General features: G+C 38.9%; 1 protein-coding gene across 5 annotated transcripts in view; it reads right to left on the bottom strand.

The window, feature by feature from the left end:
* Nucleotides 1–12,590, bottom strand: part of gnb1a (guanine nucleotide binding protein (G protein), beta polypeptide 1a) — a 73,986-nt gene that overhangs the window by 40,310 nt on the left and 21,086 nt on the right. For 3 of the 5 annotated variants that reach the window (XM_057857345.1, XM_057857328.1, XM_057857319.1), the window contains 2 exons: nucleotides 6,027–6,133; nucleotides 139–177 (listed from right to left, as the gene is read on the bottom strand). In XM_057857345.1, the coding sequence (XP_057713328.1) occupies nucleotides 139–177; nucleotides 6,027–6,083 (96 nt within the window). In that variant the 5' untranslated portion in view covers nucleotides 6,084–6,133. Of the gene's footprint in view, nucleotides 1–138; nucleotides 178–6,026; nucleotides 6,134–6,257; nucleotides 6,283–6,368; nucleotides 8,500–12,590 lie in introns of those variants that run through there. The other 2 variants (XM_057857314.1, XM_057857337.1) reach the window with 2 other exon arrangements.

The following is a 12,590-nucleotide window of genomic DNA, read 5'->3' on the forward strand; positions in this document are numbered from 1 at the left end:
GGAAACAGCGCAAAACGCAGTCGGCAGAACACATCATAACAGTATCGAAGTACTTCTCTGAGTAGCATTTACATTCTAAAACAAATAATCATAAGCATCTTGAGTAGTTCTACCTCATTCTATGAACATATTCATTACCTGAGACAGGGTAGCATCAGCACACGCTTTCCTGGCATCCTGAAAGACAACAAAGTACCGTGATTCCTCAGGAGTCAAGCATATTTTTGCACAAAAAGAGTCATCCCTAATTGGTAAGGGATGGATTGTGTACATGTAATACATGAACTAGAGTTGTCCCGATCACTTATTTTTAAGGCAAGAGTTTGAGTCACCTGATTTTGAGGAACTTACTATACTGAGTACCGATCTGATACCTGGGAAATGTACTAAGGAAGCTGATTTGAACAAAACATTATAGCCTTAATCAAGGGTTATTATGAGTACAGCAGTTTTTCTTTAGCAAATCAGTTGTACAAAACAAAAAAACGCTGCAAACAAATTACTAGAGATGGACCGATATGACTTTTTCAGGACCGATACAGATTATGAGTAGTTACAGGGGCCGATAACAGATTTTTGGAGAAGATATTCATTTGCAGTAAAAGTGTAAAAACACTTATTTTTCACGTTTTATGACAATAATGTCTATTGTTTACGAAATATCAAAAAGTATCATTTTTGGCAGGTAAATGCTCCATGCTCATTTGCTCAACCTCGATGTGCAATATTTCAAATTAAAACTAAGATGTTAAATTTTTATGATCAGTTGTCAAAACCTTACTGAGATTTATAGTATTTACCTGTAATAAAGAAATGCGTGCGATTTTCCATATTTGGCATTAGAAATTCTTCAACTTCAGCTGGTTATGACACTTTCAAAAATGTAAAAAAAAAAATAAAAAATGGAAAAACGTTCATGACATAATCCTTTGATGATTTAGGAATAAAAACATGCAACAAGGCATGTTTGAACTGTTTTTTTAAGTTTATAAATACTACTCATAGAACAATCAATCCCTAATTCCACAAAAAAATCTCGGAGTGTAAAGGGTTAAAAGAAATCTAAGGTTTCATCAACCAAATTGTCACACATAAAACCTAATTGGCATTTTTAATTTCTTTAGGTAAATTGGAACTCATTGAGTTAAACGTGAGATGTATTAAAGAGTCAATAATATATTATAACATCGTGAAATATTTGCCACCCCTGAGAAAGTTGCTACGCGCCTATCGCAACCCCATAAATATTATTCTAGTTCCGCCCCTGCCCATGGGAGGGTGCGTACCCAGCGGCAGTGAGTGCTGGCGTCGTCATAGCATTCTGTTCAGTGGGGGTAGGCATGTGCCATTTAACGGTTTCAAGATTTACGGTGGTATGAAAACATCACGGTATCAAAACCACTATAATTTTCTGTCATACCGTAGTACGGTATTAGCCATTTTTTATTAGATGTGCGAATTTTGGGGCACGTAACGATTTAATTACGATTCAGAGGCTACGATTCGATTATAAATCGATCATTCATGCATCGGAAATGTCGCACGCCTATTTTTTATGTCCCAAAAATGCAGCGAGAAATCAGAAGCTTGGATCGACAGCGCGCACTTCTCCCCCTCTGGTTGTTGCTCTGTCCTAAAACTATACCTAAGCTTTTTCCCCTCAAAAAAGTCAAAGTCGCTAGTATGGGAGTACTTCGGCTACCAAAAAGAAACGGTTGCGGTTTAGAGGAGGGCCAACGTGCAAGGCATGCTTGCGGAGGGTGGTTGCCAGGGGAGGCAGCATGATTTCACATTTACGTGACCATCATCCTTACACAAAATTTAAGGTAAGTAAACACAGTCATGAACTTTTACCACCAGCTCCAAGAGTTCCCTCCAGTGTTGTGTGTCTCGCAATGGTAAAAATAAAAAAAAAAAAAAAAAAAAAACTATCAAAAAATTGTTAACGAGGCAGATAACGTGGCTAGTTAGCATGCAAAGACTGCTAACTAGTTTCCTATATACAGGGGTGCACATAAGTGGTCCGCATGCACGCACGCGTACTGGACGTAGACAAACGCGCTGGCCCGCAACGGCTTCCATACGCTTTTGCGTACCGATGGCTGACCACTGTATTTGCGGCGGACACGAGAAAACCACTTCTCAAAATGCCAAAGAGGCAGGCCCCACTGAATAATTATTTCCGTGTTCCCCCACCCCGTCAAAAGACAGACAGACAGACGACAGAGACGTCGCTGGAGCTACAGAAAAAGGACTTTTGCTGAAAAGTGGCAGCAGGAGGTACCATGGCTAGAAGCAAATGATGCTCGCATTGAAATGTGGTACAAAATTTGCCATGAGAATCCCAATGTCGCTGATAAGAGCAGCGCATTTTATGTAGGGTCAAAGAATTTCAGCCATCCAAACTTTGAAAAGCACGAAAAAAACAGCATGTGGCGATGTCAGACAGGATCCCACTCGCCCTATGGACAAGTGACGGAATAAAGTTAATGGAGAACAGCGCCATGCACTGACAAACATGTTTTTGCTCGCATTTCACAGAGCTAAACATGCACGTTCAATGAGCTCTTATGAGGAGGAAATCCCACTTTTACAAAGGCTTGGAGTTAATGTGGGAGCCGCATATGAATGCCCGTTATTTTGAATTAGTGCTTTTATGTTTATTTCTTTACATTTCTCTTCAAAGTAATGGCAATTTTGTTGTGCCAGTTAATAATCAAGCATTAATTGTTATTATAATTAATTAAAGGTAATTAAAAAGTAAGGTTAAGTAAAATTAAAGGCTTGTCATAATTTTATCGCATCAAGCGGGTCGGCTCTCAAGCTCAATGAGGACCAAGTCACATCTCCAGGTCCTCCTCTGAGAACCTGGGCAAAAAAATATGTGCACCCCTGCTTATATACCATTAGCCTACTTTTGTAAAGTCTTCCACAATTGTTAACATCTGTTCAACATTTCCATAATACAGCCTGTGTTGCTTTTCTCTCTGGCGACTTTTTGTGTTGAGAGAAGGTGTGTGTGTCTATAATGTCTAAATACTGATACGAGTCATACACACGCGCTCTGTCTCGCCATTAATATTTAACTAATTAATATTAATTATAGTAGCAGTGGTATGTGTTTTACATAAAATCAATTTCATATATTGATTAAGTCTAGTTCTATATTACCAAGGGTTCTTGTTCTAATGTTGAGCAACTTGAGCTGTGGCTGTGGGTTTATTCTATAAGTTCTATTGATTTCAATTTTATTTGAACTATTTTAGTTATTTATTTTTTGTTATTTTTTTTTACATTATATTCATCTTGATGTTCCAATTTGCAAATATGTTGTGAAAAAAAAATCATTTTCAATGGATTTTTTTTTAACCCATACAACTCAAAATAACAAATTTTAGAATTGCAATATAGTGATCCCGCTGTATTTTTCACGGCACCATTTGCCATGCTAAACGAGATCTCGACATACGTTTGTGTGCAGTTGTAGTTCACAACAACCAAAATCTTTCTTTCTCATCGAAACTAGAAACGCAAGGCTATTACAATCTCTGCTTCTTAAAATAAGACTTTCCAGCATGATTCAAAACAATTAGGAAAAAAAAAAATCTAGCATTAGTATAATAGTATACTACTATATACTGTATAATAGTATTATAACAATTATTAACTGCCAATCAGATTTTTCATAAAGGGTGTCATTTTAAAGCTATTCTTCGTGTAGAATCTGAAGTATGTGAGATTAACTCCCAAATCGTTATTTATATGGTGACCATCACGTGCTTTTATTTTGACATGTTCAACAGAAGTACGTTCGCTAAACCGCTAACCGTAAGCTTTACACTCCCAAAAAAAGTGCACTTTTCGTCATTGCATTTGGTGTCGGTAATATGTATATATTTTTTCGTTTGCAAATGCTATTAACCAGCGATTTTTCATGTTTCAAGTGTCACCGTTTATCCGCAAGTTTGCGTTTTGGAGAAGACTGCCAATGTTTTATAGCAGGCATAAAGTAGGTTGTCTTTTTTTTCCTCCTATTAGCCTCAATGTAGCAATGCTAACATTTACAGTGTTTAATATAGATGTGTTTCCTTATTTTGTATGTCTGAACTTTAATTCCACGGTGTGTTGATGACCAATAAACATGTGAAAGGAACCGGAGTCTCATATGCCATCAACACGCACACACAAATGCATGCACGCACGAACGCAGCGATAAAAGGCAGCCGTGAAAATTACCGCCCTCATTTTTATTTACCGTGCGACAAATGGACTTAGTGCATATCGCAACAGGCTTAGCTGCTTCAATAAAAAATGTTGTTAGTTAGTTAGTTAGTTAGTTAGTTAGTTAGTTAGATGGACTTACGATCTGCCAGCTTGTTGACTCCTGACATTTACCAAAATTAAAACTGTGTGACTGTGCTTTAGGTGTTCATTCACGGCTGACGTGCAGCCTGGTATGCAAGCTTGGCATTGAAGATACAGGATACAACAGTAGTGTACCCTCCTTTGTTTCGTTGAAATAAGTAAATGTTTTGCCGCTTTCCACGCTTGCATACTGAGCGTCCGCCATTATTAACTTTCCACGCATGTATTTTTTTAAGCTTAATTAACCGTCGACAGGATGTTGTGCTCATTGATGCATTTATGTCATCGATGACGTCAACTACCTCGACTAGTCTGGACAGCTTTAATTTACATATTTCTTTGATACCTCAAAATACTTCCACACTGCAGACATGTTGGCCTTGAGTCAGTGTTGTTGCTTCTCGCCGTGTTTTGATTACGTCATCACCAGAGGACTCTGGTTCTTCACACTTTTTGGTGGTAAACTTTTGGTCTTTTAACCAAAAATACAATTTTAGCCATTTTCGGCACAGAATTTTAGATCACATCTCTAGTACACTGTTCTAGTGTGCTCTGATAGATCGTCAGGTGTGCCGCAAGAATTTATCCATTGTCGTATTTGTTTTTTTTTTTTTTTTAAACATCATCAGGCGGAGTTGCAGTAGGAAGGGAGGAGGATGTAGAAAGTTCTCCGTCGTGTGCAGATGAGCGAGGTATTGCTCATGTCGCGTTCGACAACTGCTCGGATTTTTAGCCATCAGCCACCTTGCTGCCCGCGATAACGTGGACCCCAGTTTGTCTACTGTACATCATTTGATAAGACTCGTCAAGTGTCAATATACACAAGAGTGCCGTTTCCATTTTATCCATATGTGACGACCGTCAATCCTCCCGCTGTTTTATTCCAACACATTGTCGAGGACAGTATGGTGGCTGATGGCTAGAAATCTGAGCAGTTCTTGAATGCGACACGAGCAGCTATCTAGTATCTTAGTGCCAAGAAAGCTTAACCGTCATCTCCAAATGAAACACCAGTCTCTTAAAACAAGTTGATGGACTATCTTGTTCGCCTTTGTGAAAACACAAGAGAAACAGGCAACTTTTTTTGAGAAAAACTACAAAGGTAAATGAGAAAATCCCTAAAAAGCTAGTTACCTTTTTGCTGAACTTGTTGCTAAATGCAAAAAGGCCCACACTGTGGCAGACATTAAGGCTACCTGCCAGCAAAGCCTTTGTCAGCAAGATGCTCGGCCCTGATGCTGTTAAAGATATTGCTAAATCACCTGATCATTCTGAGCTTTTCAAGCCTAAATGATATAAAAAACAAAAACAGAGACTGAGAGCTGTTGAAGATTCCTGCCAGGATATGGCTTTGTGTTCATCTAAACAGGCTCAAGTTTTAGTAGTGATACTGAAAATAAATATTTTATAATTAAATATACTGTACAGAAAGTAATTTTGGAACATTTTCAGTTTGTGGTGTGCCGCAAGATTTGTTCCAATGTAAAAACGTGCTGTGACTCAGAAACGTTTCAAAAACACTGCTCTAGTATACGTTTTGGTCCTCTTCATTGCACATTTTTTGGCTGGTGCGACTTTTAGTCCGAAAAATACAGTAATCGAACGTACGTTCCTATTACTTTCAATATGTGGAAAAACCAAGGCCAACTCTTAGATCTTACTCGGATCTGGTTCTTGAGCTGTTCAGCCTCTTGGCGTAGCTGATCCAGTTCACTCATTTTCCTCTGCTAATAGTGTGCTTTGCTCCGCCGCCTAGACTCTTCCTGATCTGTGGGAGACAATAGAATTACGGTATAGTTAGTACAAGTATGCTGCGACATAGCATAACATATTGACAGGCAAACAATTTCAAGACAGCGCCAACACTTCCATTACCATCTTTAAACAGTTACCTAGCAACAGGCACTTGGCAGACACTACAAGCTTTAACATTTGGAAAAATACATTGAATCCATTTCTCCTCAATAGACACTAAAAATCCACACAACAGAACCAAACATTACCCGTTAAAGAGCTCCTAAAATTAGCCTGAATTCCGACTTTTAGAACAAGACTGTGCTACAGGTGAAACGCTAGCGTGCGATTTATGGGAGCTGGCCGACGAAAGTGTCGCTGGTTCTGCTCGACTATCTTCCAATGTCATTCCTGTAATCCTGGGACACAGTTGATTCAGCTCCTCCAGCCAAATCCGTTTAAGACAAAACCTGCTGATGATCCTAAAAGCAGTGGCTATCCAGTTGACCCCAATCCTCGAGTTGAGGCTCTTAGCATCACCGTTTCATTTTCCATACATAAAAATCTGACGGAAAAGGAGAATGCTAATAAAGCAGCTAGTAGGATAAACTGGGCTTTCAGTTGTAGTTGCAAAAGGCTAAAAAATTTTAGAGGGAGATATTAGGGGTGGGAACCTCTGGGTAGTTCATGATACTAAGCGATACAATGCTCACGATATGGCAATGCAACAATTACCGATATATGGGTCTGGAAATCATTCATTGGTATTTTACGATGCAAGTAATTAACAGCAAAACAAGCTCAGGGTTTCTGCAGGTATCTGCTAATCTCATTTGATGCCATTTCAAACTAATTTTAATGTCCATACCCAACTGCAGATAGTTTCACACACACAAATTGTAAGCAGAGTTGTCCGATAATGACTTTTTAACTTATAACAGATATTGTCCGGTTCCAAAAATCCTATATCAAACCGATACTGATATATGTGCTCGTGGATTGAACATTTCATGGCTAATTGTATTGTGATGCCCCACTGAATACATTAATAAAGATAAATGTAACAACTTCAAGGTATTCCGATAAACATTCTGTGAAAAATAAGAGAAATTCAACTGAAGTTATAGAAAAAGTGCCATATTGCACCAGTATATTTAGCAATAGTAGCAATAAGGCCATATCTCATATTGCTCACACAGCGCTTCTGTCTCAAAATAACAACGGCAGGCACCAAGTTTAAGTACAGTGAATGAAGTTTATAAGTAGTGAGTTTATAATTCATTATTTTTATTTATTTGTTATTTAGAGCTGAAACCAGTGCTCGAGTAACTTGAGTTTAAAAATTGATATTTATTACAGATTATTTATTTTAATTAAACACGTTTTGTACTGGAGTGCCATGTAAAATTTCGTCCATGTATATAGAACTAGATGAGAAATGAGACTCACCACCATTAGTAAACAGCCACCATCTTAAAGCAGTAGACTTCTCAGCGCTAATAAATAAGATGAGATCATTACCGTACCTTGCTAAGGGAACGTTAGCCCTATGGTGGGCTAGCTTTCTATTAGTTATGACTACTGTCGATGTGTGGCTAACGTGCCTTACATACAGGCTTTATTTAATCTGTAAAAACAGTGCTGAGTGATAAGGGTGTAAAATAAAAACAGAATAAAGCTAACTGTCAATTTTAGCTCAGTAGTCATTGCTGGATCTTTTCGAAATGTAAAAATTTGAACTGTTCTGGGAGAACCAGACTGTTAGAACCGGGTCCCATCGATGCTCAATGCTCGATGTCCAACCCTACTTTTAAATGATTTGTTTTGAGCGTAATGACATCTTTAGGTAAGAAATAAGAGGGTTTTTTTGTTTTTTTTTAATAAGATCTAGAAGTTTTTTGAGTGAAAGCCATGAATTTGTTGTTTTTCTTTTTAGTCCCATCTGAGATGCAATTGTAGGCCGTTTTCAACAATGTACATCAAAAATAAAGACATTGATTGTCTGAAAATGGTTCAATATTAAGTGAAATGTCTTGTTTTCTCATATATAAGCATTTCGATAAGCATCTGCTTTTCCCGTCTTTCCTTGTCTGTCTTCGTCTTTCCTTCGGGTAAAATTCCACACTCTGAAACTGTCAATGATTTTGATGATGATGATAATAAATTCATTCATTATTATAAATATAACAGCTCATTACCTAATTTTTTTTTTTAAATCCAATTACTCAATTAAATGTTAGTTTTTAGTCAAATACTCGATTACTAAAATATTCGATAGCTGCAGCCCTAATTTCAACCATGCATGGATATAGAGATACTGTAACTGTGAAGAAGCAGACGAAAGCCAAGAGGTTTGCACCATGAGAAGGCAAAAAATGTCAAAAGTGCGGCAGCATTACAAGCTGGAGACCAAGGCGAACACTGTTTCATATATTCACTGTAATACAGTGCTTGCATAACAATACCCCTGGCTAATCGTGGCCCCGCCGACGCTTCCATACCCCCGGCTGGACTCGGCGAGCGATGACCGCCCCCCGGAAGCCAGATCAGGGGCAACCGCGCGACTCGCCTACCTAGCCCCTGCTTCACCGAAGGCGGAGCGATACTCGGGACAAGGTAAAATGAAGTTAACGTAGCGCTATTAAATAAGATTAACATTACGGTACCTTGCTAACGTAACGTTAGCCCTGTGGAAGGCTAGGCTTCTATCAATCATGACTACTGTCGATGCGTGGCTAACGTTCCTTTCATACAAGCTTTTTTGAATATGAGGAAAAAACAGCACTGTAGGGTGAGGAGGGTGTAAAATAAAACATAATAAAGATAACAGACGTTGTCAATTTGAGCTCAGTAGTCATTGATGGATAAAACAAGTAGCACTGGTGCCTAATGTACAGGTATACAACAGGTATCATTAATTTATTTTGAACACTGTAAAAACTCAAAATCCTATAGACAGGTTTCCGAGGTACTTCCGCTTTACTTTCTTATTTTTGTAAGCAACTTCTGTTTTAGAATCTCTCCATTCAAAACAACGGTGGAGCTGGAGTAACATTACTCATCAAAATCCTTTAAAAACGACAATTTGGAAATACCCCATCCATCTGCCATCATCACGACAGGGGAGGACAACATGCTCATGAAGGCAGATGTGGGACCAAGCTCGTGCCACCACAAAGACCCACCGTTTTTGTCGCCATGTTGCCACTGTGTTATGGAAATACCTTCTGCATTTTCATGTGGCCAATGTTCAAAAAATACTAAAGCTAAAATCTTGTGCATGAAGGGACTTGTTGCCTTTGATATTGCTACTACCATGATGATTGTAATTATGATGATCGTTAATATTATTTACTACAACTACTGTATCTGCTGCTACCCTGTTGCTAATCAGTACTTGTAGATGGCACAATTATGTTAACGCATAAAGCAAGTGTTACAAGTTTTTTGTTTGTTTACAGGTGGAAAACATTAGGCAAGGGAAGATAAGTTGATGTGCCTCACTCACTGTACGTTGATGGACATATATCGAAACTACGTGCGTTCTCCCCATTGGCGGCCGAGAGGATGGGGCTGCTGGAGACGGTGGATTGCCTCGCGACGGACCGCCAGGTCGTGAGTCGGGGTGCGCGACATCCATTTTTGGAAACCGATAACTTCCTGCTCCTCAAAGCCGATACAGATATCGATAACAAATATATAATTTTCACCAGAGTTTTTTTTTAACACCTAGAGGTTAAAAAACTAGTGGTGGATTCAACATAGATTTTCCTTTGACCTAACCAGATTTGTTATGACATGAACATTATTATAATGAAAACAAAGACAACAACAGTCTCGACTTCAAATAAAGTGCCAATATTTATTTTTTCAAACAAATATAATTTGAGTCAATCACAATCAATAAGTCAGTGTCATTGAAGAGGTGTTCACTGAACAATGAGCACTGAACTAAAAAAAACCAACAGGTATTGTGCTTTGTCATCAGATGAAAATATTTGGTGCTACAGGAGAGAGGACTGCTGTGGTCTTGGTCCATGAAACAACTTCCTTAGCCTGTTAATTATAGGACAGCAAGCCTATCAATAACCAAAAGGCCTTTCAATAACTTACTAACTTATAACTAACATCGTAAAATGCAAACAATTAAGGTAAGGTTCACCACTCATTCTTTATTATCAAAAATATGGTAGAACAAAATGGATTAAAGGCTTGTCTAACAATAATCCATATAAACGCCAGTGAGTGAACCCATATTCAGGAAAGAGTGAGGTTTCTTCTCTGCACAGTACGAAATCCACGTCGGGCCACTTGCTGACATTACTGGTCCATATGTCCGTGGGCAAACGTACGTGCCGTGCATGGTTGCTCATCGAAGTATGGAAGCTTGTGGAAATCGCATCACACTTTGCCGGTAAACATTCTGCTTGGAATGATGAACCTGGGCTCCAAATAGAGCCGGGCAGTGTACCGAAAATTTACAGTTACCAAAATTCTTCATGAATAATTTTTACCATGTCGGTAAATTTGTTAATTTCATAAAACAAGAAAATATAGTCTTTTCATGACGCTTTAAGTGTGTTGTTCGGCTATGTTCATTCCCCTTTAAGAAAGCAGTCAGTGTGCTTACGTAATATACGTATGAAGTCACGTGATTATCAGGAACTCAAACAGAAGCCTGGTAGGCTAATGCTAGCGGCTAACGCTACAAGCAAACGTAATGGAGTCGGATAGCGGCTCTAACCTTGTCGAAACGGCTGAACTTAATGAGTGGACTGTGCACGGCCACGGACTGCATCTAGCAGTTAGTATGTCGCATTATTTTGTATCTATGTGTGTGTGCGTGATTTCTTTGATATCTTTTATGATGGCAAAGCATTCAGCGTAAATTATAATCCAACAGTGACTGTTTAATGGCTGCAGCTATTTTTCTGTATGTGCTTGTTTAATTCTGTGTCATTACTGCCATCTTAAAATCTTAAATGTTTCATTGGCACAAGAGCAATATAGCTTTAATGTGTGTGTGTCTATTAAAAAATGCTCTGGAAAAAAAACCAAAAAAAAACCTTGAAGTAAACACTTGTATTGAGTAAATATGTCACAGCAGCCATTAACAATAAGTGGTTTGAAGTGTACTGCTCAAGCTGTAAGTCATTTGTGTTACAATGACATGTTTGCACAGTCGTAGTATTGATTTTTATGTTTAATGTTGTACATTTTTCAAGTCATACAAGCTGCTATAAATATTCATGGTTGAATTCTTTTTGTTTACAAGAAATTTTTACATACTTAATGTTTAGACTGCATGTACAATTATTAAATATGCTAAATTGAAAGATGGTAAATAAATCAACGAGAAAAAGTTAATTTGTATTTCATGCATTGATTCAGATTTTCAAATGATATAACAGTCCGCTTGGGCGAATTTATCGTGATTTATCGTTATCGAGATGAATCGGCTCAATTTACCGTGATACGTACTTAAGGCCATATTGCCCAGACCTAGCTCCAAATGACGAAGTATCCGCCTGAATCCTATGTCTTTGACAAGGGAAAAAGGTTAGTTTTCTAGCGCCATCATTTCTGTGATCATGTTTGTGATCGCTATAGCCCTCGGTCGTCATTGTAAAACTTTTCAAAGGCCTCGTTAAATGGTACAACCCCGGCTTTCTTAGCAGACTTTGGTATTGGATGGGCAGCTTCATTCGCAGCTCGCGCGTCTTCGTACTCTTTTAAAACACCATCCAAGCCATTTTGATTTTTTTTTTTTAAGTGGCTCATTAAGATGTGTTGTAGCTCGACACCTTTTTCCCCTCCTCGTGGAACTTCAGCTTTGCGTGTGTTACAAACTGCAAGTGAAGCGTTTTCCACTGACAACTTGTAAAAATCCCGCGCTACCAACGGCATGCTTGTTGTTTACTAGCCAGCCGTGCTGCACACCGCCGTCAGTTGAGCATGACTTCACAGAAAGGGAGCGCTTGATTTATGGCAAAACTCCCTCTGCCTGAACCACACACGGTCACTGATACAATGCAGTTTTTCCCCTATATATAAGTATTGTGGCGCACCGCCACACCAAAATAAAAGCCGCCACGCCATGCAAAACAGCTGCTTTTTTTTTTTTTTTTTAAGGCAGTTTCAAACTAGCGGCAGCCTAGTGTGAAGGGTTCAGCGGCAACCTATTCATTGTGTATTGTAATGTCCGTAACTACACGAAGCCCCCTTACGAGACGATCGGACGGGGAGCTGTGACGTTGAGGGAAGCGAGAAGGAGATAGCGGTCGTATGTCGCGGAAGCCCGCTGTTGTTTTGTTATTCTTTATTATTGTTGCCACAATAAAGTGGTTAAGCCAATACAGACTCTGCTCCTTCTTCCTTTCATCCGGGGCATTACTGTATTTTGGATCGGACATTTCGGCGAAAGTGAGCGGTGGACGGCAGTCTTGGACGGAAAGGCAAGTTAGAATGAATTTGCGCCGAGCGGCAGGTCA

Source organism: Corythoichthys intestinalis, chromosome 2 (assembly GCF_030265065.1).
Source record: "Corythoichthys intestinalis isolate RoL2023-P3 chromosome 2, ASM3026506v1, whole genome shotgun sequence".
Lineage (NCBI taxonomy): Eukaryota > Metazoa > Chordata > Actinopteri > Syngnathiformes > Syngnathidae > Corythoichthys > Corythoichthys intestinalis.